The sequence below is a fragment of the Notolepis coatsorum genome (assembly GCF_963971535.1).
Source record: "Notolepis coatsorum genome assembly, chromosome: 7".
NCBI classification, from domain to species: Eukaryota; Metazoa; Chordata; class Actinopteri; order Aulopiformes; family Paralepididae; genus Notolepis; species Notolepis coatsorum.
Genome location: NC_140171.1, coordinates 1,817,819 through 1,844,438, shown reverse-complemented (window position 1 = coordinate 1,844,438; position 26,620 = coordinate 1,817,819). Strand labels below are relative to the sequence as shown.

Here is a 26,620-nt window from a genome sequence, read left to right as displayed (position 1 = left end):
AAGCGGTAGTTGAGGCTGGAGTTAGAAGCGGTAGTTGAGGCTGGAGTTAGAAGCGGTAGTTGAGGCTGGGAGGTGGTAGTTGATTGGCCAAGTCGTTTCTGATCTGCCAGCGCAGAGCGGAGCGCTTCTTCTCCGTTGGCACCACGTAGGTGTTTGGCACGTAGACTCTCCTGGGTCTGGGCTGCGGGGGAGAGACGGGTCAGCCAAGTATCATAAATACTGTACATGTCCACTTGGCTACAGTAATACTGTACATGTCCACTTGGCTACAGTAATACTGTACATGTCCTCTTGGCTACAGTAATACTGTACATGTCCTCTTGGCTACAGTGATACTGTACATGTCCACTTGGCTACAGTAATACTGTACATGTCCTCTTGACTACAGTAATACTGTACATGTCCTCTTGGCTACAGTAATACTGTACATGTCCTCTTGACTACAGTAATACTGTACATGTCCTCTTGGCTACAGTAATACTGTACATGTCCTCTTGGCTACAGTAATACTGTACATGTCCTCTTGGCTACAGTAATACTGTACATGTCCTCTTGGCTACAGTAATACTGTACATGTCCTCTTGGCTACAGTAATACTGTACATGTACTCTTGGCTACAGTAATACTGTACATGTCCACTTGGCTACAGTAATACTGTACATGTCCTCTTGGCTACAGTAATACTGTACATGTCCTCTTGGCTACAGTAATACTGTACATGTCCTCTTGGCTACAGTAATACTGTACATGTACTCTTGGCTACAGTAATACTGTACATGTCCACTTGGCTACAGTAATACTGTACATGTCCTCTTGACTACAGTAATACTGTACATGTCCTCTTGGCTACAGTAATACTGTACATGTCCTCTTGGCTACAGTAATACTGTACATGTCCTCTTGACTACAGTAATACTGTACATGTCCACTTGACTACAGTAATACTGTACATGTCCTCTTGGCTACAGTAATACTGTACATGTCCACTTGGCTACAGTAATCATGTCCACTTGGCTACAGTAATACTGTACATGTCCACTTGGCTACAGTAATACTGTACATGTCCTCTTGACTACAGTAATACTGTACATGTCCTCTTGGCTACAGTAATACTGTACATGTCCTCTTGGCTACAGTAATACTGTACATGTCCTCTTGGCTACAGTAATACTGTACATGTCCACTTGGCTACAGTAATACTGTACATGTCCTCTTGGCTACAGTAATACTGTACATGTCCTCTTGGCTACAGTAATACTGTACATGTCCACTTGGCTACAGTAATACTGTACATGTCCACTTGGCTACAGTAATACTGTACATGTCCACTTGGCTACAGTAATACTGTACATGTCCTCTTGGCTACAGTAATACTGTACATGTCCTCTTGGCTACAGTAATACTGTACATGTCCTCTTGGCTACAGTAATACTGTACATGTCCACTTGGCTACAGTAATACTGTACATGTCCACTTGGCTACAGTAATACTGTACATGTCCACTTGGCTACAGTAATACTGTACATGTCCTCTTGACTACAGTAATACTGTACATGTCCACTTGGCTACAGTAATACTGTACATGTCCACTTGGCTACAGTAATACTGTACATGTCCACTTGGCTACAGTAATACTGTACATGTCCACTTGGCTACAGTAATACTGTACATGTCCACTTGGCTACAGTAATACTGTACATGTCCACTTGGCTACAGTAATACTGTACATGTCCACTTGGCTACAGTAATACTGTACATGTCCACTTGGCTACAGTGATACTGTACATGTCCACTTGGCTACAGTAATACTGTACATGTCCACTTGGCTACAGTGATACTGTACATGTCCTCTTGGCTACAGTAATACTGTACATGTCCACTTGGCTACAGTAATACTGTACATGTCCACTTGGCTACAGTAATACTGTACATGTCCTCTTGGCTACAGTAATACTGTACATGTCCACTTGGCTACAGTAATACTGTACATGTCCACTTGGCTACAGTAATACTGTACATGTCCACTTGGCTACAGTAATACTGTACATGTCCACTTGGCTACAGTAATACTGTACATGTCCACTTGGCTACAGTAATACTGTACATGTCCACTTGGCTACAGTAATACTGTACATGTCCACTTGGCTACAGTAATACTGTACATGTCCACTTGGCTACAGTAATACTGTACATGTCCACTTGGCTACAGTAATACTGTACATGTCCACTTGGATATAGTTCATCATCTGTCAGTGTAACTTACTGGTGGGGCTTGGTAGTAGGCGAGTTGTTCCTGAGAAGGAAGACAGAAACACATTAAAAAAAAAAAAAAAGCAAGTCTCAACAGCCATCAGAACTACTGGGCAGAAATTGTTAAAGGAGCTATAGATGACATGTTTACATCCACAGCTTTAAGAAAAGGTACGGAATAAAACTATTGCCTTACCCCCCCCCCAAAAGTTGATTAAAATGTCTTTGTGGGTCCAAAATTAATGTTGTTGTTTACATGTTGTGTGTGCATATCCCCTCCCTACTCCCCATTTGTTTTATTCCTGCTGTACTCAGTAGTGAGTTCTCCATCTTCACCCTGACCTCCCAGTGCAGTAATAGTTGTATTCCCGCTGTACTCAGTGAGTTCTCCATCTTCACCCCGACCTCCCAGTGCAGTAATAGTTGTATTCCCGCTGTACTCAGTGAGTTCTCCATCTTCACCCCGACCCCCCAGTGCTGTAATAGTTTTATTCCCGCTGTACTCGGTGAGTTCTCCATCTTCACCCTGACCTCCCAGTGCAGTAATAGTTTTATTCCCGCTGTACTCAGTGAGTTCTCCATCTTCACCCTGATCTCCCCGTGCAGTAATAGTTTTATTCCTGCTGTACTCAGTGAGTTCTCCATCTTCACCCTGACCTCCCAGTGCAGTAATAGTTTTATTCCCGCTGTACTCAGTGAGTTCTCCATCTTCACCCTGACCTCCCAGTGCTGTAATAGTTTTATTCCTGCTGTACTCAGTGAGTTCTCCATCTTCACCCTGACCCCCCAGTGCAGTAATAGTTTTATTCCTGCTGTACTCAGTGAGTTCTCCATCTTCACCCTGACCTCCCAGTGCAGTAATAGTTTTATTCCTGCTGTACTCAGTGAGTTCTCCATCTTCACCCCGACCCCCCAGTGCAGTAATAGTTTTATTCCCGCTGTACTCAGTGAGTTCTCCATCTTCACCCTGACCCCCCAGTGCAGTAATAGTTTTATTCCTGCTGTACTCAGTGAGTTCTCCATCTTCACCCCGACCCCCCAGTGCTGTAATAGTTTTATTCCTGCTGTACTCAGTGAGTTCTCCATCTTCACCCCGACCCCCCAGTGCAGTAATAGTTTTATTCCCGCTGTACTCAGTGAGTTCTCCATCTTCACCCTGATCTCCCCGTGCAGTAATAGTTTTATTCCCGCTGTACTCAGTGAGTTCTCCATCTTCACCCTGACCTCCCAGTGCAGTAATAGTTTTATTCCTGCTGTACTCAGTGAGTTCTCCATCTTCACCCCGACCTCCCAGTGCAGTAATAGTTTTATTCCCGCTGTACTCAGTGAGTTCTCCATCTTCACCCTGACCTCCCAGTGCAGTAATAGTTTTATTCCTGCTGTACTCCGTGAGTTCTCCATCTTCACCCCGACCTCCCAGTGCAGTAATAGTTTTATTCCTGCTGTACTCAGTGAGTTCTCCATCTTCACCCCGACCTCCCAGTGCAGTAATAGTTTTATTCCTGCTGTACTCAGTGAGTTCTCCATCTTCACCCTGACCTCCCAGTGCAGTAATAGTTTTATTCCTGCTGTACTCAGTGAGTTCTCCATCTTCACCCTGACCTCCCAGTGCAGTAATAGTTGTATTCCTGCTGTACTCAGTGAGTTCTCCATCTTCACCCCGACAGTAATAGTTTTATTCCCGCTGTACTCAGTGAGTTCTCCATCTTCACCCTGACCCCCCAGTGCAGTAATAGTTTTATTCCTGCTGTACTCAGTGAGTTCTCCATCTTCACCCTGACCCCCCAGTGCAGTAATAGTTTTATTCCTGCTGTACTCAGTGAGTTCTCCATCTTCACCCTGACCTCCCAGTGCAGTAATAGTTGTATTCCTGCTGTACTCAGTGAGTTCTCCATCTTCACCCTGACCCCCCAGTGCAGTAATAGTTGTATTCCCGCTGTACTCAGTGAGTTCTCCATCTTCACCCTGACCCCCCAGTGCAGTAATAGTTGTATTCCCGCTGTACTCGGTGAGTTCTCCATCTTCACCCTGACCCCCCAGTGCAGTAATAGTTTTATTCCCGCTGTACTCAGTGAGTTCTCCATCTTCACCCCGACAGTAATAGTTTTATTCCCGCTGTACTCAGTGAGTTCTCCATCTTCACCCCGACCCCCCAGTGCAGTAATAGTTTTATTCCCGCTGTACTCTGTGAGTTCTCCATCTTACCCTGATCTCCCAGCGAAGCGCCTTCCTGTCTCTGTCTCCAGGGACCTTGAACATGTCCCACTCCCGCTTGTACTGGAAATACCTTAGGAGACAAGTGAACCACACGTCAACCACTGACACCACCAACTAACGCAATCCATTTTTACATTTAGTCTTTTTAGCTGAAACGCTTTTATCCAAAGCGACTTACAAGTTCTGTACGACAGAAGTCAGCAGGAAGGAAGGGCACAACTCTATCAGCTGAGGTAATGTTCATCAAACTACTGAAATAATTGAAAAAAAAAAAAAATCTGAAATCTAATATAGGTAGAATTAAAGCCCTATTTGTTGCCCGTCGATTGCCCTTTCAGGTGACAAAATCCGTTCGGCGGTTCTCGAGTTACATGCCGATATGTGAGGCGTGCCCCAAAGTACGCAAAAGTACACATTACCACCCCCAACTCCCGGGGCTCTAGCTCCGTCAATCATTTGGCGATCTCGAAAATCGTTTGCACAGGGTTGTAGCCAATGAGTGTGGCTTTCCAATGATATGATAATTGGGGATCTAATACGGTCTCTATTGATCGATTTATGATCAATAGGGGGACCTTAAGGCTTAACAGGTTAAGTGTGGGGTCCTCAAAAAGATTCCTAAATAAAATGGAGTCACGGTATGAGAAAGTTTGAGAACTCCTGCTCTAGTGGTAGCGTGTCTTCTACTTCTACCCGGAGACAGGGTCGCCCTTCTTCCTCCTGGTGTGGTAACGTGTCTTCTATGACAGTCTTATCACTGTCTCACTGTTCTGCCCTGTTTTGCACTTTATAACTTTATTTATTATTGGGATGTTTGATATTGGCTTTTTTTACCGATATCCGATATTGTCCAACTCTTAATTTCCGATACCGATAATTTCCGATTACATTTTTTTTTTATTATCTTTTTCCCCCTCCTTCTTTTTTCCGATTTTTTTCTCCCATCCCACCCTTCCTGGTTGTTGCGCACTTTCCCCTACTGTTGGTCCGAGAGGCCGGAGACGGTCACATGCTTTCCTCCGACGCATGTGCAGCCAGCCGGCAGCCAGCCTGGCCGCGCAGATTCTCACTGGGAGAGTGTAGCGTGTGGAAGGTCACACTACCTCTCTCCAGATCCTACACTCGCTGAGCAGGCGCCCCGACCGAACTGCAGGGGCCTGTTGTCCACAACGCCCAGGACCCACCCCGCCAGCTTCTCCCACCCTCTAATACTGCCAATTGTATTAGTGTGAACGGCCAGCCAAGCTGGTGACAACGCCGGGAGCTGGATTCGAACACGCGAATCCAGCATCTCCGGCGTTGGTGACGAACGCAATCTCCGCTGCGCCACCTGACCGCCCTCCGATATTACATTTTAATGCCAATTATCGGCCGATAATATCGGTAGGCCGATAATATCGGACATCCCATTTATTATGTTATTCTTATTTGTGAAAAAAAATCATGCACTGTAATGTTGAATCACGTTCCATTTCTATATACAATATGATGAATACAGTAATCTGAATCTGAATCCTACCTGGAGACGGGGTCACACTTCTTCAGGTTCCTGGTGTGTGGGTGGTCCATCACGGGGCGGATGACTGGGGGGGGAACAAAACAAAACCTCAATTACATGATTCAGATTATTGTATTGTCCGTTTAAAAAAAAATGTATGTACATACATTCGGAAAAACGTGAGATGCTTGTTTTTCCTGGCTCCTCAACCGTAGTAGATTTGTAAACATGGTACATATATTTCTATCTATAACTACAAACTAGATGGGCTATAAATAAGTAAGGGATAATGTATAGCTACGAGGGCGGCGCCTCGGTATTTTAAACTCTGTCTGTCAATTATTTTGCGACAATGACCGAGTATAGCTATAGTGGTTCTCAAACTGTGGTACGTGTACCACTAGTGGTACTTGGTGGTACTGCTGGCGGTACTTGAAAACATTTCCAAAAAAGCACTTTTTTTTTTTTTTTTAGGCCACTGAACGTAGAAGCAGGCCAGGCCAGTGTTTCTGGTTGCGGCGGCGCGATAGTTAGATAACCTAAGTGGGGAACAACCAGGAGATCACTGTGACAGAGAGTAATGCAGTCTAAACAGTCATAAATCTTTAATTCAACTTCAGCCCTGATCATAACCATTTATTTTTTGTAATGTCAGATAAAAAATGAAGTACTCCCACTTTTCTGAAAAGAGTTGGTGTTAAATCTGACATTACAAAAAATCCATCAAAATCTGTGTTGCTGCTAATCATTGACACATGCCTAGCCTGTAATAATCCCCCCCAGAAAAATGTACTTTGCATTTGATATATTGAAAATATTTTACTTTTGTGTTTTTTTTAACAATAATTTGTGATGCCATCACACAAACTGGCATTTAAAGGGTAAACATTCAAAAATGTATTGAATGTGTTTTCTTTTCTTTTTTACAATAATTTGTGATTCCCATCACAAACACTGGCATTTAAAGGGTAAAAATTCAAAAATTCCTGCACCAGAATGCAGGAAATTAAGTTTTTGTAACAAAATAATTGTGTGTGTGTGTGTGTGAGAGAATGACGGACAATTGCTTGCTGTGTGAGAGAGAGAGAGAATTAAGTACATTTGCTGAAATACAGTTGTTCTTAATTTTCTCACTTGCTATGTGAGAATGTTAGTTATTATGTTCTCAATACCCCTTGCATTGTATGAGTTGTGTGGAAGTGTTTGCTAGTTCTAGTGCTATCCCTTTGTACATTGTGGCTGTCTGACAAAAGTTAACAATAAATAATGGTATTAGGAATACATTTGCCTCCTGCGTGAACTGTGCATAGCTGAATAGACTGTATTTTAACGCCGGTCATATGGTGGTACTTGGAGAGCCAGCTACGTTCTCAGGTGGTACTTGGTGTAAAAAGTTTGAGAACCACTGAGCTATACATTATCCCGCTTATTACATGGCTAACTTACTAACAATATACCTAATTCATTTTACACCATCGACAAGACGAGATCAAATGCAGATGCAGTTCTGTCGTTCCACTGTCATCGCCGGCAGCCGGCAGGTGTGTCTGATTGCACTGATGCAGTGTGTCAGTGGGCTTGATTGCTCCAGCTGCTAACAGCGGTCATTATTGCTTGGCAGCGGTCCGTTATCGAGTAATAACGGACCGCTGCTAGGGGCAACCGAGCGCTATTGACCAATCACAATCAAGCATTTCGGCGAATGTTAAAACGCCATGTAATAAACTAAACTAATGTGTGTGCTTGTGTGGTGTGCTCTAAGGTGCTTGATGAAGGAATGTTAGATGGTACACATGTTAGGTACAGTAGTAGTGAAGGTTAGATGGTACTAGGGCTGACCTTCGAATTTTTAGAATTCGAAGCTTCGGGGGTGAGATTCGATTTTAATTCGCAGCTTCGATGTTTTTTTTTTGATGTTGTGGGACTTGTACAGCACTTTGTTCAACTTTGTCAGTGCTGTAAAGTTTAAACCTTTTTAAATCTTAGAGAAACAAAACACTTTGCTTTCATGAAATATTGTAAGCCTTCATTTGAGGCTTTATAAAAGCAGCACAATGAACACAAATCTGTCAGTGCCGAGAACGACCTCATCTTAAATAACAAACAGCATTGCTTGTTGTAGTTAACAAAAGAGGCAGAGTTGATTTGGCAAAAAAAATAAAAGAAATTTTTTTTTTTTTATATTAGATTTCTATTTTCATATTCGAATGCCATGCCCATCGAACGAAGCTTCGAAGCTTCGAAGCTTAGATGGTACACGTGTTAGGTGGTAGTGAAGGTTAGATGGTACACATGTTAGGTGGTGGTGAAGGGTACTGGTCTCTTACAGGACTTGTTTCTGGGCCGAAGGTCCTTCTCACTCTGCATTCGAGCCTGAGTCACAAGGCAAAGGACGGTGGTTAGAGATGGTTAGAAAGGGAAGGAAACTCTTATTTGCCAAGTACATTTACATAAACCATGGGATGTATCCTCAGTATTTACATAAACCATGGAATGTATCCTCAGTATTTACATAAACCATGGAATGTATCCTCTGTATTTAACCTTCCCTTTTTTTTATCCACTTTTTCTCCTTATTTTCTATTTTTCTCCCATCCCAATTTTCGCCTCGCCAATTCTCCCTTCAATTCCTCCCTCCCCTGTCTCGAACGTTGCTAGACTATGCCTCCCACTGGTCGGCTGTAGTGAGGATAGAAGCCTTGCATCACGTGTCCCCTCCGGTACACGAGGAGGCAGCCTGTCGCATCTTTTCACCTGTACAGCGCGATCTCTCAGCGGCGAGGAGTAACGCGTGGGAGGCTCACGCTGCCCCCGATACTTCCTGATTCTGCTGTACAGGCGTCACCCAACCGACCTGTAGGAGTCGCTGTCCACAACATCCAATCCCCACCCACCGGCTTTCCCACCCTCTAACACTTGCCAATTGTGTTAGTATGACGACTGGCCAAGCTGGTAGCAACGCCGAGAGCTGGGCTCGATACCAGCATCTCCTGCGTTAGTGGCGAGCGCCTTGCCCACTGCGCCACTCAGCCGCCCTGTATTTAACCTTCCTAAGTATTTACATAAACCATGGGATGTATCCTCAGTATTTACATAAACCATGGAATGTATCCTCTGTATTTAACCTTCCTAAGTATTTTTCTCAAAGACTACAACACCCACCACGCCTCTGATGTAGGTCTCAAAGACTACAACACCCACCACGCCTCTGATGTAGGTCTCAAAGACTACAACACCCACCACGCCTCTGATGTAGGTCTCAAAGACTACAACACCCACCACGCCTCTGATGTAGGTCTCAAAGACTACAACACCCACCACGCCTCTGATGTAGGTCTCAAAGGCCCCGGGAGTCTCCTCACTCTGGCCGCTGGAGTCGTCGTCCTCTGGGTCCACCTGCAGGGCCCCCAGTCTCTCCTCCAGAACACTCATTGCATCTGGGAAAAGACCAGGCGGGTTTTACAGTTAGAAAAAGACACAATCCGTAATCCAAACGTAAACCAATGAGTAGCCCCTCCGTTCAAAGAATAAAAAAAATTTAAGGTTTTCATTTTCTAGTCTTAACTGTAAAAAAAATTAAATCTTTTTCAAATAGATTTGTTGTATTTTGTGGCTGTAAATGGCTAGACTTTTTGAAAGGTTTGGTTTCAACAGACGTGCGTTGTGATTTAGTGGGTTGAGAATGTACCGACAACCGCACTTCCCACCTCGTAAAGAATGTATGTCAATGTAAACCTCTTGTATGGTAAATGGACTGCATTTATAGAGCGCCGATATCCAAAGCACTTAAAAAATGTATACCTCTGACTCACTCACTCACTCACTGACAGCGGAGGCGACCATGCAAGGTGTGTTCACAGGGAGCAGTTAAGTGTCTCGCTGAAGTTCACTTCAACGCACTGCCGGGAGGAGCCAGAATCGAACCGAGAACCTTCAGATAACCAGACGACCGCTGCTCTACCTCTACCGATGCAGGGTGCCCTGGCTGACAGTTAAGACTGACCCCCACCACTGGAAGGTTCAACCCCCATGTGGCAGACGATGTGTGCGTCCCTGATGAGCTGGACCTGAGCATGACGGCAAGGGATAGACAAGATAAGATAAGGAATATCTTATGTTGCCAAAAAGTTGATAGCATCACGCTGGATTCAACCGGATAGAAATGTGCCAGAAGGTTTGGATTCTCACCCATCTCGATGTGATTTATCTAGAGATATCTACTGCACGAATTTGAGGTGTTAGTTAATGAAGCCAGCATAGCAGTCTGGGTAGCTGTGGTGGATAAGATAAAGGTACGCTGCATATACATTTGGAGCTTTCTGGTGTTTAAAGGGGAACTATTTTACTATTTCTTTCACTATTTGGGCACTTTTACACAATTCCTGTGAGTCTATGGAACACCTCTGTAATATATATATTTTTTTTATTCATTGTTTTGTATTTCTAATCAAGTCCTCAAAAACAGCATTTTTCTACCTCAAGATCTCGAGCTGTTTTGAGCCTGGGCTCCTAAACCACTGTGCAGCGTCGTGTTCGCCTGAACATTAACATGCAGCGGTGTCTTTATGACATCACATATAGGCACATTTTCAAATGACTCAGTTCAGTGAGGGTGAATATTGTGAGAGGAGAATTGGAAGAATGCGCCAATATGAGAATTTTGAGACATAGATCATATTAATATAAGTTCACATAGCTAGGAAACAATGCTAAACACTCAAAAAGGCCATTTATAAGATAGTTCCCCTTTAATGAAGTAGTGGATGTATATCCCACGTGGGGGGGTCCTGAAGGGGGGAGAGCGAGCGAGAGCCCATGGTATTGTATTTATAATTTTTATTGCATTTATTATTTTTTATGTCTTTTAGTCTACTTTCATTCTGATTTAATTACTGGACTGTCATTATTGTTATTATTATTTCTGTTGTCCTGTGATTTATTGTTGATTATTACTGTTACTTTATTGTTCGTCTTGTTCGTCTTGTTTCATGTAAAAAGAGAGAAAATAAAAAACATTTGTTTAAAAAAAAAAAAAAAAAGGAATATCTTATCTTAGTTCTAACCCGAGCCCCATTTCCTACTTACCACAGACTGATAGCAGGTTTCAACAAGTTACATTTAAAATACCTTTTTGCCAGTATGGCCATGAAATAGGTATTAGGGAGCCTAGCTGTTGTCCAAAAACATCTCTTTTAAGCTAGGCTAGCAAGTCTATCTGCCTCCATTCATTTGTGCTAAGCTAGGCTAGCAAGTCTATCTGCCTCCATTCATTTGTGCTAAGCTAGGCTAGCAGTCTATCTGCCTCCATTCATTTGTGCTAAGCTAGGCTAGCAGTCTATCTGCCTCCATTAATTTGTGCTAAGCTAGGCTAGCAGTCTATCTGCTTCCATTAATTTGTGCTAAGCTAGGCTAGCAGTCTATCTGCCTCCATTAATTTGTGCTAAGCTAGGCTAGCAGTCTATCTGCTTCCATTAATTTGTGCTAAGCTAGGCTAGCAGTCTATCTGCTTCCATTCATTTGTGCTAAGCTAGGCTAGCAGTCTATCTGCCTCCATTAATTTGTGCTAAGCTAGGCTAGCAGTCTATCTGCTTCCATTCATTTGTGCTAAGCTAGGCTAGCAGTCTATCTGCTTCCATTCATTTGTGCTAAGCTAGGCTAGCAGTCTATCTGCCTCCATTCATTTGTGCTAAGCTAGGCTAGCAGTCTATCTGCCTCCATTCATTTGTGCTAAGCTAGGCTAGCAGTCTATCTGCCTCCATTCATTTGTGCTAAGCTAGGCTAGCTTGCAGCCGGAGGGCTTTTCTACTGAACGCACAGAGGGGAGTGTAAGGGCCATACGAGGGGTTTTGTTATGGATTATTATTATTATTATTATTTCCAATAGAAGGATATGATTTATGGGAATGTTATGATTTATCTGTATAGCCAATTGAATGTTCTCAGTTGTATTGTGGTGGTTCACGTGACAGGCGAATCAACCACGGCGCAGCCGATGACATAAATAGGTTAATGGGAATCAGCTGGGTGGCGTAGCCGGGGAAAGCATACAGTTTTCTGACCGCTTTGGAAACACTTAGAATAGTCTTAGAAACGCTTTGAACAATTAGAATCACGCTTATAGGAACAATAGGATCGCTTTGATCACCTCTCCCATGTAACTATATATATTTTTTTTTTTGATCTTTTTTCCCCCTACATTTTCCTCTGATTTTCTCCCATCCCAATGTTAGTCGTATGCCAATTCCCAATCCCTTCCTGGTCGCTGCGCACTTACCCCCCACAGTCAGATCATCTGGGAGAGTGGAGGCTACCACGTGCTTCCTCCGACACACGTCCAGCCAATCACAGCTTCTTTTCACCTGGCAGCGCGGATTCTCATCGAGAGGGCGTAGCGTGTGGGAGGATCACACTATCCCACTCAGGTCCTATCCGCGCTTAGCAGGCGCCCCGACCGAACTGTAGGAGTCGCTGTTTACAACGACCAGGACCGACCCCGCCAGCTTCTCCCACCCTCTAATACAGCCAATTGTATTAGTGTGAACGGCCAGCCAAGCTGGTGACAACCCCAGAGCTGTGAGCTGGATTCGAACAGGCAAATCCAACTCACAGCTCCGGGGTTGGTGACGAACGCAATCTCCGCTCGGCCACCTAACCGCCTAACTATATATTTTCTAAATAAATCGGATATCTGTGGCATCTGATAACGGAACTCAAGGTGTGGAGACTATTCTTTGGATGGAGCGCGCGTACGGATCGCCTCCCCGGTTGCCAGTAGAAGCGGACCCAGGAAGAGGCCACTACTACAGGGAGACTGGCTCGTCCGACTCTGGAGAAGACAGTAAGGCGCATTTCCCATAATGTTGCAGTGTTTCTCTGAGACCACTTTGAATAGATTTGAAATGAATACCCATTTCACAGCCACACTGGCAAAAATGTATGAAGGAATATTACTATGAAAGAAGAAGTCATTCATATGAATTGTTGGAGGAACTGATAAGATAAGTTACCGCCTGGACATTTACCCCCTAAACACATTTTAAACAAGATGGCAGAGAAGTGATCACAACAACATCCTAATGAAAGTTTTCGAGTCCCATCAAAATCACATTTAAAAGACTTTTACGATGATTAAATGTAAGACTTTAAGACCCTGCGAGAACCCTTCATTCGGACCCCGCTTAAGATTCTTTCATTCGTATTAGTTCACAGGATTATTATCGCAGAGCAAGCATGATGAGGCATGTGGTTATGTTGTGACTATATTGTGATATATAGTCGTTATCGAGACATGTAATTACACATATCGTGATGGAAGACGTTGTCCATATCGCACGGCCCTACTCAGAGGGACACGTTGAAAAGACGACCATCAATCGACAAGCCCTCATTCATTCAATCAATAGTAAATAACATTTAAAAGATCAAATCATCAGTTACTCTTCCTGGGTCTCCGGTTCCCCTCCCCGTCTCTACACACTCGGTGACTGTACGCCGCGGCAAACCGGGAATCCGCTTTGGAGTCGATGAACGCGGCGTCTTTGTCGCTCGACGTCTCCTCCGCGTCTTCCCGCTCCAGCTCGTCCGCCGCTCCCTTCTCCTCCTCCTCCTCCGGGCGCGGCTCCGCCTCTACCTCCTCCTCCGCGTCTCCGTGACCTTTGACCCCGGCGGCCAGAGGGCCGTCCGCTGGGAAGAAGAGCCTCCGACCCGCCGGGCTTCCTCCTTCTTCCCTCTCGGCGTCACGCTGGTCCTCGTCCTCCTCCTCCTCCTCCTCCTCCCCCTCCCCCTCCTCTGCGACGGCCACCTCGTCCCCGCGACCTGCGGCGTCACGCACGACGTACTCCAACGCGGTCGGCGGACGCGTGTGTTCCTCGGGACTCGGCGCGCCGGCGGTGGACTCGGCATCATCGTCGTCGTCGTCCCCGGCGCGGTCAGGAAGGTCCCGCCGGCGGTTCTCTCCGTCAAACCGTGGCGCGCCGTCAGTAGCGGCTTCCCCGTCGTTAGAAAGAGAGCGACCTCCTCCGCCGTCTCTCGGCTCTGAAAAGCCCTCCGAGGCGTCGGCGGCGGCGCCGTCTTCCCCGTACCGCCTATACGTCTCGTACAAGTCTTCGAAACAGTTGGAGAGCGAGCGGTCGTCTTCGTCTCTCGCCGTCGTCGTCTCGGACAGGCCTCCCTGGCTCTCGCCGTCGAACTCCGCTATGGTGCCGTCGTCGTCGTCGTCCCTGCAGCCCCCTCCCTCCTGGTGGTCGCCCCCTCCCTCCTGGTCGCCCCCTCCCTCCTGGTCGCCCCCTCCCTCCTGGTCGTCGCGCCCGGCCGAGTCCGCTCTGTAGGTCCCGTAGCCGGACGTCAACAGACTGGACGCCGGACTGTCGGCGTTCGCCGCCGCGTAGCTTTCTTCTTCTTCTTCTTCTTTCCTCTCCCGTCCGCCGTCTCCGTTAACGTCTCCCCCCTCGGGCTGATCCTCCAACTCCGCTGCCGAGGGGGGGTCGTCTGGGGGTCCCGGGTCTTCCTCGAGACACGCCCGCTCCATCACCACCACCTCCTCCTCCCCGTCGTCGTCGGACCAGAAAGAGGAGTTGAGGGAAGTGTTCCCGTCCGACTGGGAGTCGTCCATGTTGTACATGGTGACCGAGAGGGCAGCCGAGGTGTGTGTGTGGTGTGTGTGTGTGTGTGTGTGTGTGTGTGATCCGACAGATGGCTCTCTGAGACACAACCGCTAAGAGGATTAGCCACTAACTACTCACGCTTTACTCTTCTCCCATTCAGAACAGCGCTACACACTGGACACCGCGGGGATTACACCCTACAGCCTACAGTGTGTGTTAAATATACTTTAAAATATTATTCCATTAATTAAGACCTATACAGGCGAAGGTTGCATCTTACCGGAGTCCTCACTGTGGACGGATTCGTCACAGACCAGGGCGCGTCCTTGATGCCTCCTTCGGGGAGAGGAGGAAAAACAAGTTTTACAACAATATTACCGAGTGCGTTTTTACAAGCTCATAACTACCACGGCGGCGATCACGTGTCTCCAGCTACGCCAAACTTCTTTTCATTGTCCTGTACTTGTGCTGTACCATGACGACGATGCATTTTGAATATCTAAAATCATAAACGAGGCCACGTGTTTATATATCCATTTTCATATCTCGCGTACGGCCGGAAATGGGACGTGTCCAGCGTTACCCTGGAGACGGGACTCACACAGGTGACGAGAACCCAACAGTAAAGGGGTTAAAGGGGAACTACACCCAATTTAAGGAGAAATGTTATTCCTCTGGTCTAAGACGGTCCACAGATATTATATAAACGACCCTCTCTCCCCGAGCCAAGAACTAGAGTGCTGCCATGGTGGCCAGATGGTGGCGCTGTAGTTGCATGTCTGTCTACGCTCATATCTCAAGAACCGCTCATCTGATCAACTTCACGCTCGTATCTCAAGAACCGCTCATCTGATCAACTTCACGCTCATATCTCAAGAACCGCTCATCTGGGGCGGCTAGGTGGTGTAGTGGGCAAGGCACTCGCCACCAGTGTGGAGACGCTAGGATTCGCGTGTTCGAATCCAGCTCTCCACATTGTTTTCAGTTTAGCTGGTCGTCCGCAGTAATACACATTGGCCGTATTACGGGGAGGGAAAACTGAAGGGTGGGGATCGAACGTTGTGAACAAGCGACTCCTACAAGTCGGTTGGTGCGCCTGCGCAGTAGAATCAGGAAGTGTCGGGGGCAGCGTGAGCCTCCCACGCGTTACTCCTCGCCACTGAGAGATCGAGCTGCGCAGGTGAAAAGATGCGACTGCTGTTACCTCAAGTACCGGAGGGGACTTGTGCTATGTATGACTTAGTCCACATTGCAGCCGGCTTGTGGGAGGCAAGAAACAGCGTTCGTGACAGGGGAGGGTTGAATTGGATGATACGAAATTGGGATGGGAGAAAAATATAGAAAAATGGGAGAAAAAGTGGATCAAAAAAAAAAAGAACCGCTCATCTGATCAACTTCACGCTCGTATCTCAACAACCACTCATCTGATCAACTTCACGCTCGGTGGGTGTATTGCCGAGAACCCAAGGGAGTGCAGTGTTTCCCGCCACAGTCTAATTTGTCCCGCCACAGTTGTATAATGAACCGAAAATTAAAAAAAATGTATGATAAAACGTTTGTGTGCCCCTTACCTAAAGACTTTCCTCTTAATGAAGTGTCTCCTGTCCGCCCCCGCGTCCGATCGGGGCGACTCGCTGGCGGTGTACGACAGGTTCTGGCTGTCCGTCTGCTCTGGTTCCACTTCCAGCCTGTTGAGACCCACTTGCCCTGGGTGTCTGGGAGCCACTGAGTGCATCGCATAGGAGTCATAGTGATTGGGTCTGGTACCATAGTAGTCTCTGTTGTGACAGGACGTCAGCACCTGTAAAAGGGGAATGAACACAAAATAACGAACCCCTTTTAATAGAATCACATGGGCCGAGTTCAACTGTGCTTTCGAACAATAACCCGGTGGCTAAACCAAAGAGGCTGGATACAGGAAGAGAGAAGACGGACCAAAGAGACTGGATACAGGAAGAGAGAAGACGGACCAAAGAGACTGGAGACAGGAAGAGAGAAGACAGACCAAAGAGACTGGAAGAGAGAAGACGGACCAAAGAGGCTGGAGACAGGAAGAGAGGAGACAGACCAAAGAGACTGGAGACAGGAAGAGAGAAGACGGACCAAAGAGACTGGAGACAGGAAGACAGACCAAAGAGACTGGAGACAGGAAGAGAGGAGACAGACCAAAGAGACTGGAGACAGGAAGAGAGGAGACAGACCAAAGAGACTGGAGACAGGAAGAGAGAAGACAGACCAAAGAGACTGGATACAGGAAGAGAGAAGACGGACCAAAGAGACTGGATACAGGAAGAGAGAAGACAGACCAAAGAGACTGGAGACAGGAAGAGAGAAGACAGACCAAAGAGACTGGAGACAGGAAGAGAGAAGACAGACCAAAGAGACTGGAGACAGGAAGAGAGAAGAAGACGGACCAAAGAGACTGGAGACAGGAAGAGAGAAGAGAGACCAAAGAGGCTGGAGACAGGAAGAGAGAAGACAGACCAAAGAGACTGGGGACAGGAAGAGAGAAGAGACAGACCAAAGAGACTGGAGACAGGAAGAGAGAAGAGACAGACCAAAGAGACTGGAGACAGGAAGAGAGGAGACAGATCAAAGAGACTGGAGACAGGAAGAGAGAAGACAGACCAAAGAGACTGGAGACAGGAAGAGAGAAGACAGACCAAAGAGACTGGAGACAGGAAGAGAGAAGACTGACCAAAGAGGCTGGATACAGGAAGAGAGAAGACAGACCAAAGAGACTGGAGACAGGAAGAGAGAAGACAGACCAAAGAGACTGGAGACAGGAAGAGAGGAGACAGACCAAAGAGACTGGATACAGGAAGAGAGGAGACAGACCAAAGAGGCTGGATACAGGAAGAGAGAAGACGGACCAAAGAGACTGGATACAGGAAGAGAGACCAAAGAGGCTGGAGACAGGGAGAGAGAAGACAGACCAAAGAGACTGAAGACAGGAAGAGAGAAGACAGACCAAAGAGACTGGAGACAGGAAGAGAGAAGACAGACCAAAGAGACTGGAGACAGGAAGAGAGAAGACAGACCAAAGAGACTGGAGACAGGAAGAGAGAAGACAGACCAAAGAGACTGGAGACAGGAAGAGAGAAGACAGACCAAAGAGACTGGAGACAGGAAGAGAGAAGACAGACCAAAGAGACTGGAGACAGGAAGAGAGAAGACAGACCAAAGAGACTGGAGACAGGAAGAGAGAAGACAGACCAAAGAGACTGGAGACAGGAAGAGAGAAGACAGACCAAAGAGACTGGAGACAGGAAGACAGACCAAAGAGGCTGGAGACAGGAAGAGAGAAGACGGACCAAAGAGGCTGGATACAGGAAGAGAGAAGACAGACCAAAGAGACTGGAGACAGGAAGAGAGACCAAAGAGGCTGGAGACAGGAAGAGAGGAGACAGACCAAAGAGGCTGGATACAGGAAGAGAGGAGACCAAAGAGGCTGGAGACAGGAAGAGAGGAGACAGACCAAAGAGACTGGAGACAGGAAGAGAGAAGACAGACCAAAGAGACTGGAGACAGGAAGACAGACCAAAGAGGCTGGTAAATGAATGGGAGGAGGCATCCTCACTGAAAACGCAACGTCATTTGTGGCATTAGATAGAGAATGGCAATTTCCATATTGTAAATCAAATATATTCTCAATTTGATGTCAAAACTAGCCAAATCGTTGGCCTAGTTTACCCTAGTTTAAAAAAAAATTGTGAATCGTCCAAAAAAAGTTAAATACGTCATCAGCATGCGCCCAAAATATAACAAATCCATTTAAAAAAAAAAACTCTGCTGAATGACATTCCTAGTTTAAAACGTCGACAATATGTTTCTAAACATAAACAGCACATCTGTTGCTCAATCAAATAAGCGTCCTCTACATTTACTGGTACATCTCATTCCATAAGAGTCTCAGGTCTGCTCATCTTCCCAGAGCTGGTGGCGGACGTAGAGATGGAGCTCCACATCTCGCTTCCTTCCAGTCTCTGGCTAAACTACATCTTATAACACTGTTTGAATCACTTCATTACCATATTTGATATAAGACTTAAAGGAAAACTCCCAACATTTTGGGAAATTAGCTTATTTGCCATCTACCCTGGAGTTAGACAAGAAGATACATACCTGTTTCTTCTCTGTGCGTGCAGTAGGAGTAGGAAGACGTTGGGAACTAGGCTAATGGAGGAACCTACTTCCAGTGACTGACGCTAAGCTAGGCTAACGGTGCGCGTCTTCCTACTCCTACTGCATGCACAGAGAAGAAAAAGGTATGCATCTTAACACTCCAACATTTTGGGAACCCTGGAGTTAGACAAGAAGATGCATACCTTTTTCTTCTCTGTGCATGCAGTAGGAAGACGTTGGAAACTAGGCTAATGGAGGAACCTACTTCCAGTGACTGACGCTAAGCTAGGCTAACGGTGCGCGTCTTCCTATACTCCTACTGCATGCACAGAGAAGAAAAAAGGTATGCATCTTCTTGTCTAACTCCAGGGTAGATGGCAAATAAGCTAATTTCCCAAAATGTTGGAGTTTTCCTTTAAGATATTCCTTTATTGATCCCCTTGGGGAAATTCAGGCATCATAGCAGCATGGGGGATGGGGTACAGGTAGTAAAAACAACACAAGCAGTGTAAACAAATAAGTCAATATAATTTACTATCTAACTAACTGAAATATACATATATATATTAGGGCTGTCAGTTTATCGCGTTAATAAAATATACATTTGATATATGATGATATGATATACCTCATTTGCAACCTACCCTAAGTTTTGTACCTCATCTCATTTCTGCACTGTACCTCACTGTTACTCATTTGACTCTGTATTGTATATATTGACTGAACATTCCTTTACTTACTTTGTAATTACCTTTTTTTCTTTAACTGTATGTAGCACACTCTCAGGGGCTCATACCGAAATAAAGCATTTCATCATAAAGTATTCTGTATTTCGTTGTGACAAATAATAAACAAACTTGAAACTTGACGAACACATACCTGTCTCTCATAGTCCGGTCTGCCAGCGTGCAGGAGATGGTCGTTACCAGTTCCTCTGATGTAATAGTGATCGACTGTGGTGGGGAAATTAGGTAATTAGTCTAATACAACACAGATAGTGTAAACACATCTTCTACTTATTTGATTTACTATTGTATTATTGCACAATTGCACAATCAAAGCGGGCATGGCCACCCGCATTTCACTGTATGCCCTGGTATGTATGTGACAAATAAACCTCTTGAATCTTAAGATAAGATATTCCTTTATTGATCCCCTTGGGGAAATTCAGGCATCATAATAATAATAACTTTATTTGTATAGCACTTTTCATACAGAGGTTGCAGTTCAAAGTGCTTCACAACAGTAAAAAATACAGGCATAAGCGGGCATAAAAAGATAGACAGGTAGAATCACAGTGTTTCACATTAGGATCTAGCATCCCAATAGGCTCTCCGCTTACAGTTTTCAGTAACACAAATAGTAAAAATAGTTTAAAATGATTCAGTTTAAAAATAGTTAAAAAATTATAAAATAGAACGGACATAAAAAATACAGGCATGAGCGAGCATAGCAAGATATGGCAAATCACAGTGTTTCACATTAGGATCTAGCATCCTAATAGGCTCTCTATTCAGTAATACAAATAATCACGGTGTTTCACATTTGGATCTAGCAAATAATAAAAAGTTTTAAATGATTCAGTAAGAAGTAAAAAGTGCAATAACCGACACATGAATTTGATAGGCAGTGTATAAGAGTAGGCAGGGTAAGAATAGTGCAGGTAAATACAAGTTGTGTCAGGATATCCCTGATGTTTCCTCTTGCCACTAGGTGGTAGCAGATATCTATCAGTGAAATGCCTGAGCAAAGAGATAGGTTTTAAGCTGTCTTTTAAAGATGTCTAGCGAGTTGGCTTCCCTGATGTTTTGGGGTAGTTTGTTCCATAGTTTTGGGGCATAGTTGATAAAAGCTGCATTACCGATCCTCTTTTGACTGCTTCTGGGAGCCTCTAATAGTCCAGCAGCTGATGATCGCAGTGTTCTTGCTGGTGTGTAATTTATTAGAGTGTTGGCGATGTAGCTAGGTCCCTGTCCATTTAGAGCTTTGTATGTAAGGAGAAGGACCTTAAAGTCCATTCTAAATGTTACAGGAAGCCAGTGTAAAGCAGCTAAGACTGGACTAATGTGCTCTCTCCTTTTGGTTCTAGTTAGCAGTCGGGCTGCAGAGTTTTGGATTAGCTGAAGCCTCTCTGTGGTTTTCTTAGGGAGACCTGTGAAAAGTGCATTACAGTAGTCTAACCGGCTAGATATGAATGCATGAATTAGCTTCTCAGCATCGTTCTGATTAATAAATGGTCGTACTTTTGCTATATTTCTGAGATGGAAGAACGATGTTTTCGTCACTTTGCTAATATGAGAATTGAAGTTCAGTTCTGAATCTATGATAACCCCAAGACTAGTGACCTCAGATTTGATCCAAGGGGTTAGTCCCCCCAGGTTCTTTATTAATGTTTCTTTTTTAGTTTGAGCCGATAATTAGAATTTCAGTTTTGTTCTCGTTTAGTTTCAGGAAGTTCTTACTCATCCATTTATTTATTGCCAGTAAGCAGTCTGTAATGGAGCTAATCGCTGTATCATTTGGTTCAGCAGATATGTACAGTTGTGTATCATCCGCATAGCTATGGAAATCTACATTATGTTCTCTGATGATATCACCCAGTGGTAACATGTAAAGGGAGAAGAGTAAAGGACCTAAGCAACTCCCTTGTGCAACTCCATAGTTGTTGTCGTATATATCAGACATGTGATCTCCTAGTTTAACATAGAATTTCCTCCCTCTGATGTATGTTTTAAACCAGCCCAGCACATGTTCTGAGAAACCGACATGGTTTTCAAGACGATCGATTAGAATATTGTGATCGATTGTATCAAATGCTGCACTGAGATCTAACAGGATAAGGATGGAGATCTTATTCTCGTCAGAGTTTAGTCTGAGGTCACTGATTATTTTGGTGAGGGCAGTTTCAGTGCTATGATATTTTCTGAATCCTGACTGAAATTCTTCTAAGATGTTGTTTTCTTCAAGAAAGGAATTTATTTGAACTGAAACTATCAAGTACTTTACTGATGAATGGTAGGTTGGATATTGGACGATAATTTGCCATTTCATTACTATCCAAGTTAGGTTTTTTTAGTAATGGCTTTACAACTGCTGTTTTAAAGGCATCCGGGAAAATACCAGTCCTAAGGGAAGTGTTTATGATATCTAGCACAGGGCTTGAAACACTATTAAATACCCGTTTGAAGAAAGCTGTAGGTATAGGGTCAATGTCTGAGGTGGAGGAGTTACATTCTGAGACAGTTTTGCAGAGTACATCTAATGTGATGCATGTGAAACTTCTCATGGTTACATTGCACGGTTTGCCGCAATCAGCTGTATTTCCATCATGAGTAATGCTGGCCCTGATCAAGGTTATTTTGTTGTTAAAGAATAGTGCAAGTTCTTCACACTTATCCGTTGATGACTGAGGAGGTGTAGGGGCAGTGTTGAGTAGTACATTAATAGTGGAAAAGAGGATTCTGGAGTTTCCAGCATTTTCTGTAATGATTTTAGAGAAGTAATCTTTCCTTGCTAAGCGGATGGTTTTATTATAAGCAGTTAAAGCATCTTTGTATATATCACAGCATATGGTGGTTTTTGTTTTTCTCCATTTTCGCTCGGCTGCACGACATTTCCTTTTTTCTTCGTTGACCGTATTATAGTTTAACCAGGGCGAGGCTCTAGTTTTCTTCTTTTTCGTTTTTAATGGGGCGACAGAATTTAATATAGATGACATTGCATCATTGAGATTTTCTACCATTTCATTTAGAGAGCTGTCATGATTGTGTGGTTCATGTAGTCTGATAAGATCAATGAACTTTGATTCAGCTTTGTCGTTTAGGAGCCTCTTTTTAACTATGATTTCTTTTTTTGTTTTAGTAAGGGTTATTGGAGTATCAAAAAATATACAGTGATGGTCGGAGAGATATTTGATATTGAGATATTTGTTATGCTTAGCCCAATTGTTGTTATAACTAAGTCTAGTGTATTCCCAAGCCTGTGAGTTGCATTTGTTATATGCTGTATTAGGTCAAAGCTATCCAGTAGATTTTTTAGTTCTATAGTTTTGGAGTCTGTTTTCTTATTAAAATGGATGTTCAAGTCTCCATTTAGGATCACCTTATCATATCCGGTAGGTAACACATAGTGAGATCAGTTCAGAGAGCTCCTGTATAAATATTGGTGAGTGTCTAGGCGGGCGGTATATTGTGACAATAATAGTTGATTCTGTTTTTAGTTCAATGGCAAGATATTCCATTGACATGAACTCGCCTAGTTCTGTGATTCTAAACAAGAGTTTTGAGGAGAAGATTGCTGCAACTCCTCCGCCCCTTTTTTTATTTTTTCTGGGTATTTGAAAAAAGTTATAGTCTGGTGGACAAGCTTCTATCATTATTGATGTAGCTGTGTCATTATTTAGCCATGTCTCTACTAGGCAGATGCAATCTAAGTTATTTTCTTTAATCAGATAATTTACTAAGAATGTTTTATTATTCAGTGATCTGACATTTAGGAAAGCTAATTTTATTTGTTGGACTTCTTTAGAGGAGGTCTGCTTTGGCTTGACCGTGATGGCCCTGAGGTTAATAGCAGGTAAACGCATCATAGCAGCATGGGGGGGGGGTGGTACAGGTAGTAAAAACAACACAGTGTACAGGTAGTAAAAACAACACAGGCAGTGTAAACAATTGTCAATATGGTCAATATAATTTACTATCTGACTAGCTGAAGAAATATTCACAGTGCCACATAAGGTGCAGTATGCCTAAGGTAGTGTTATAATTTACTATCTACTGAGTATACATTATTCACAGTATGAAAAGGAACACACTTTTAAAAAAGGAACAAATTTCCTCTGTGCGTTCAGTAGAAAGGCCATCTTGATTGCAAGCTAGCCTGGCACAAATTAATGGAAGCAGATTGGGACCACTAACCTAGCTGTTGGGTCAAAAACACCCCTCCCAAAGCTAGGCTAGTGGTCCGTTTCCACTACCCACTTCCATTAGTTTGTGCTAAGATCGCTTTCAACTGAACCCAGAGAGGACATTTGTATCTATCTTCTGTCTCTCCACTCTAGAGAAGACTGTAAGTGCATTTTCCATAAATGTTGGTGTGTTCCATTAACAAGAGGGTTTACCTTTCTCTTTGGTGTAGGCAGGCGGGCTCTGCCGAGAGTCAACGGTGTGCGATTTGGGCGAGAGAAGTTCACTGGAAGAAGCCTGGCTCTTGGATGTTTCATGCCTTATCAGTTGGTCGAGATCTTAATAATAGAACAACAGAGACAGACTTGTGTTATTATTATTAAGTGTTTATCCTCGTGGTTGATCACCACCAGCAGTCGCAACAAATGCCATACGTGGTGGTGTGTGTTTAAAATAATCCCACCTCGTTTGAATTGATGCAGCCTGTGTTTTGGGATATTTGTATAGCCGAGTATGTCCAGTTGCTCCTGAATCTCCTCTTCTGAGAAATCCAGGTTGTCCATAATACTCCGAGACAATGTTGAGTGCAGCTTTGGTAGGAAGGGGGGGGGGGGGGGCGCTGAACGATGAAAGTTAAAACAAGCAGGAGACATAATGAATACATTTGAAAGCAGGATAAACAATGAGTACATTTAACCCTTTCACTGCCACACTACCAAACGGTTAAACCTTTCACTGCGACAATACACAGAATTAATACAATACAATACAACAAAATTAATGTAAACAAGGCCAGAGGACCGGACAACACCAATCCCAGGGTGCTCAAGGTATGTGCAGAGCAGCTGGCAGCACCGCTCCAGCATCTTTTCAACCTCTCCCTGAGGCTGGAGAGGGTGCCCCAGCTCTGGAAGACCTCCTGCATTGTCCCGGTGCCCAAGAAGGGACGTCCCAGCACCCCCAACGACTACAGGCCAGTCGCTCTGACGTCACACGTCATGAAGACGTTTGAGAGACTGGTCCTGCAACACCTCAAGCCCCTGGTGCGTGACTCCCTCGACCCCCTGCAGTTTGCATACCAGGCAAACATCGGGTGGAGGATGCCATCATCTACATGCTCCACAGAGCGTACACGCACCTGGAGAAGCCGCGCAGCTCAGTGAGGATCATGTTCTTTGATTTCTCCAGCGCCTTCAACACCATCCAGCCGTCACTGCTAGCGGAGAAGCTCTCTGTGATGCAGCTGGAGCACGGCTTGGTGGCCTGGATCAAGGACTACCTCACTGAGAGACCACAGTACGTCAGACTAAAGGACAGTCAGTCTGACGTACTGGTGAGCAACACCGGCGCCCCCCAGGGAACTGTGCTGTCACCCTTCCTCTTCACCCTCTACACCTCAGACTTCTGCCGCAACTCCAGCGGGTGCCACCTGCAGAAGTTCTCAGACGACTCCTCCATCGTAAGCTACATCACCGACGATGATGAGGAGGAGTACAGAGCCCTGGTGGAGAGCTTCGTGGGGTGGAGCGACAGCAACCACCTCCAACTCAACACCAGTAAGACCAAGGAGCTGGTGGTGGACTTCCGGAGGGGCAAGAAGAGGCCCCCCCCGATTCCCATCTCCATCCGAGGGGTGGATGTGGAGATGGTGGACTCATACAAGTTCCTTGGGGTACACCTGAACAATAAACTGGACTGGTCGGACAACACAGAGGCCCTCTACAGGAAGGGACAGAGCAGGCTGTTCTTCCTGAGGAGACTCAGGTCCTTCAATGTGTGCAACAAACTGCTGCAGTCTTTTTACCAGTCTGTTGTGGCCACTGGCCAGCATCCTCTTCTATGCTGTGGCATGCTGGGGAGGCTACATCAACTCAAGGGACACCAACAAGCTCAACAAGCTGGTGAGGAAGGCTAGCTCCGTGGTGGGAGTCGAGCTACCTAGACTTGAGGTGATGGTAGAGAGGGGGATGATAAGGAAGCTGGATGCCATCATGGAGAACCCCTACCACCCCCTCTACGACGAGCTAGTCAAGATGAGAAGCTCGTTCAGCCACAGACTCATCCCCCCCCGACACTCAACTAACCGCCTCGGACAGTCCTTCATACCAGCGGCCATCAGGCTCCACAACAGTGGGCAGCGACTAGCAGCCTCCAGGCCCCACAACAGGGGGCAGCGACAGCGACTGCTACCAGACATTGACCTGGGACTTATAGGAACCCAAGGGGGACAAAGTAGACTACCTGGTACTTTGATTAATGTATACTCAGTAGATAGTAAATTATTATAACACTACCTCTTGCATACTGCACCTCATGTGACACTGTGAATAATGTGAATATTCCTCAGCTAGTCAGATAGTAAATTATATTGACCATATTGATCAAATTGTTTACACTGCCTGTGTTGTCTTTTACTACCTGTATACTGTGTTGTTTTACTACCTGTACCCCTCCCCCCCTCCCCCCCATGCTGCTATGATGCCTGAATTTCCCCAAGGGGATCAATAAAGGAATATCTTATCTTAAGGTTAACCCTTTTCACTGCGACAAATACAATACACAGAAGGTTAACCCTTTCACTGCGACAATACACAGAAGGTTAACCCTTTCACTGCGACAAATACAATACACAGAAGGTTAACCCTTTCACTGCGACAATACACAGAAGGTTAACCCTTTTCACTGCGACAAATACAATACACAGAAGGTTAACCCTTTCACTGCGACAATACACAGAAGGTTAACCCTTTCACTGCGACAATACACAGAAGGTTAACCCTTTCACTGTGACAATACACAGAAGGTTAACCCTTTCACTGCGACAATACACAGAAGGTTAACCCTTTTCACTGCGATAATACACAGAAGGTTAACCCTTTCACTGCGACAATACACAGAAGGTTAACCCTTTCACTGCGACAATACACAGAAGGTTAACCCTTTGCGACAATACACAGAAGGTTAACCCTTTCACTGCCAAACAACAGCCGGTTAACTCTTTCACTGCGACACAACAGCAGATT

The 26,620-nt window shown here is 45.0% G+C and overlaps 1 protein-coding gene across 1 annotated transcript; it reads right to left on the bottom strand.

Annotated features, from left to right (window-relative positions):
* Positions 1-39: 39 nt before the first annotated feature.
* Positions 40-24,197, bottom strand: hyls1 (HYLS1 centriolar and ciliogenesis associated). Its single transcript, XM_084319516.1, has 11 exons — positions 24,061-24,197; positions 23,813-23,935; positions 19,573-19,646; positions 16,140-16,369; positions 14,849-14,904; positions 9,284-9,402; positions 8,293-8,338; positions 5,987-6,050; positions 4,456-4,537; positions 2,264-2,293; positions 40-181 (listed from the first exon to the last, which is right to left on the bottom strand). The coding sequence occupies exons 1-11, from the start codon at positions 24,158-24,160 to the stop codon at positions 47-49; spliced, it is 1,059 nt and encodes a 352-aa protein (XP_084175642.1). The 5' UTR covers positions 24,161-24,197; the 3' UTR covers positions 40-46.
* Positions 24,198-26,620: the final 2,423 nt, after the last annotated feature.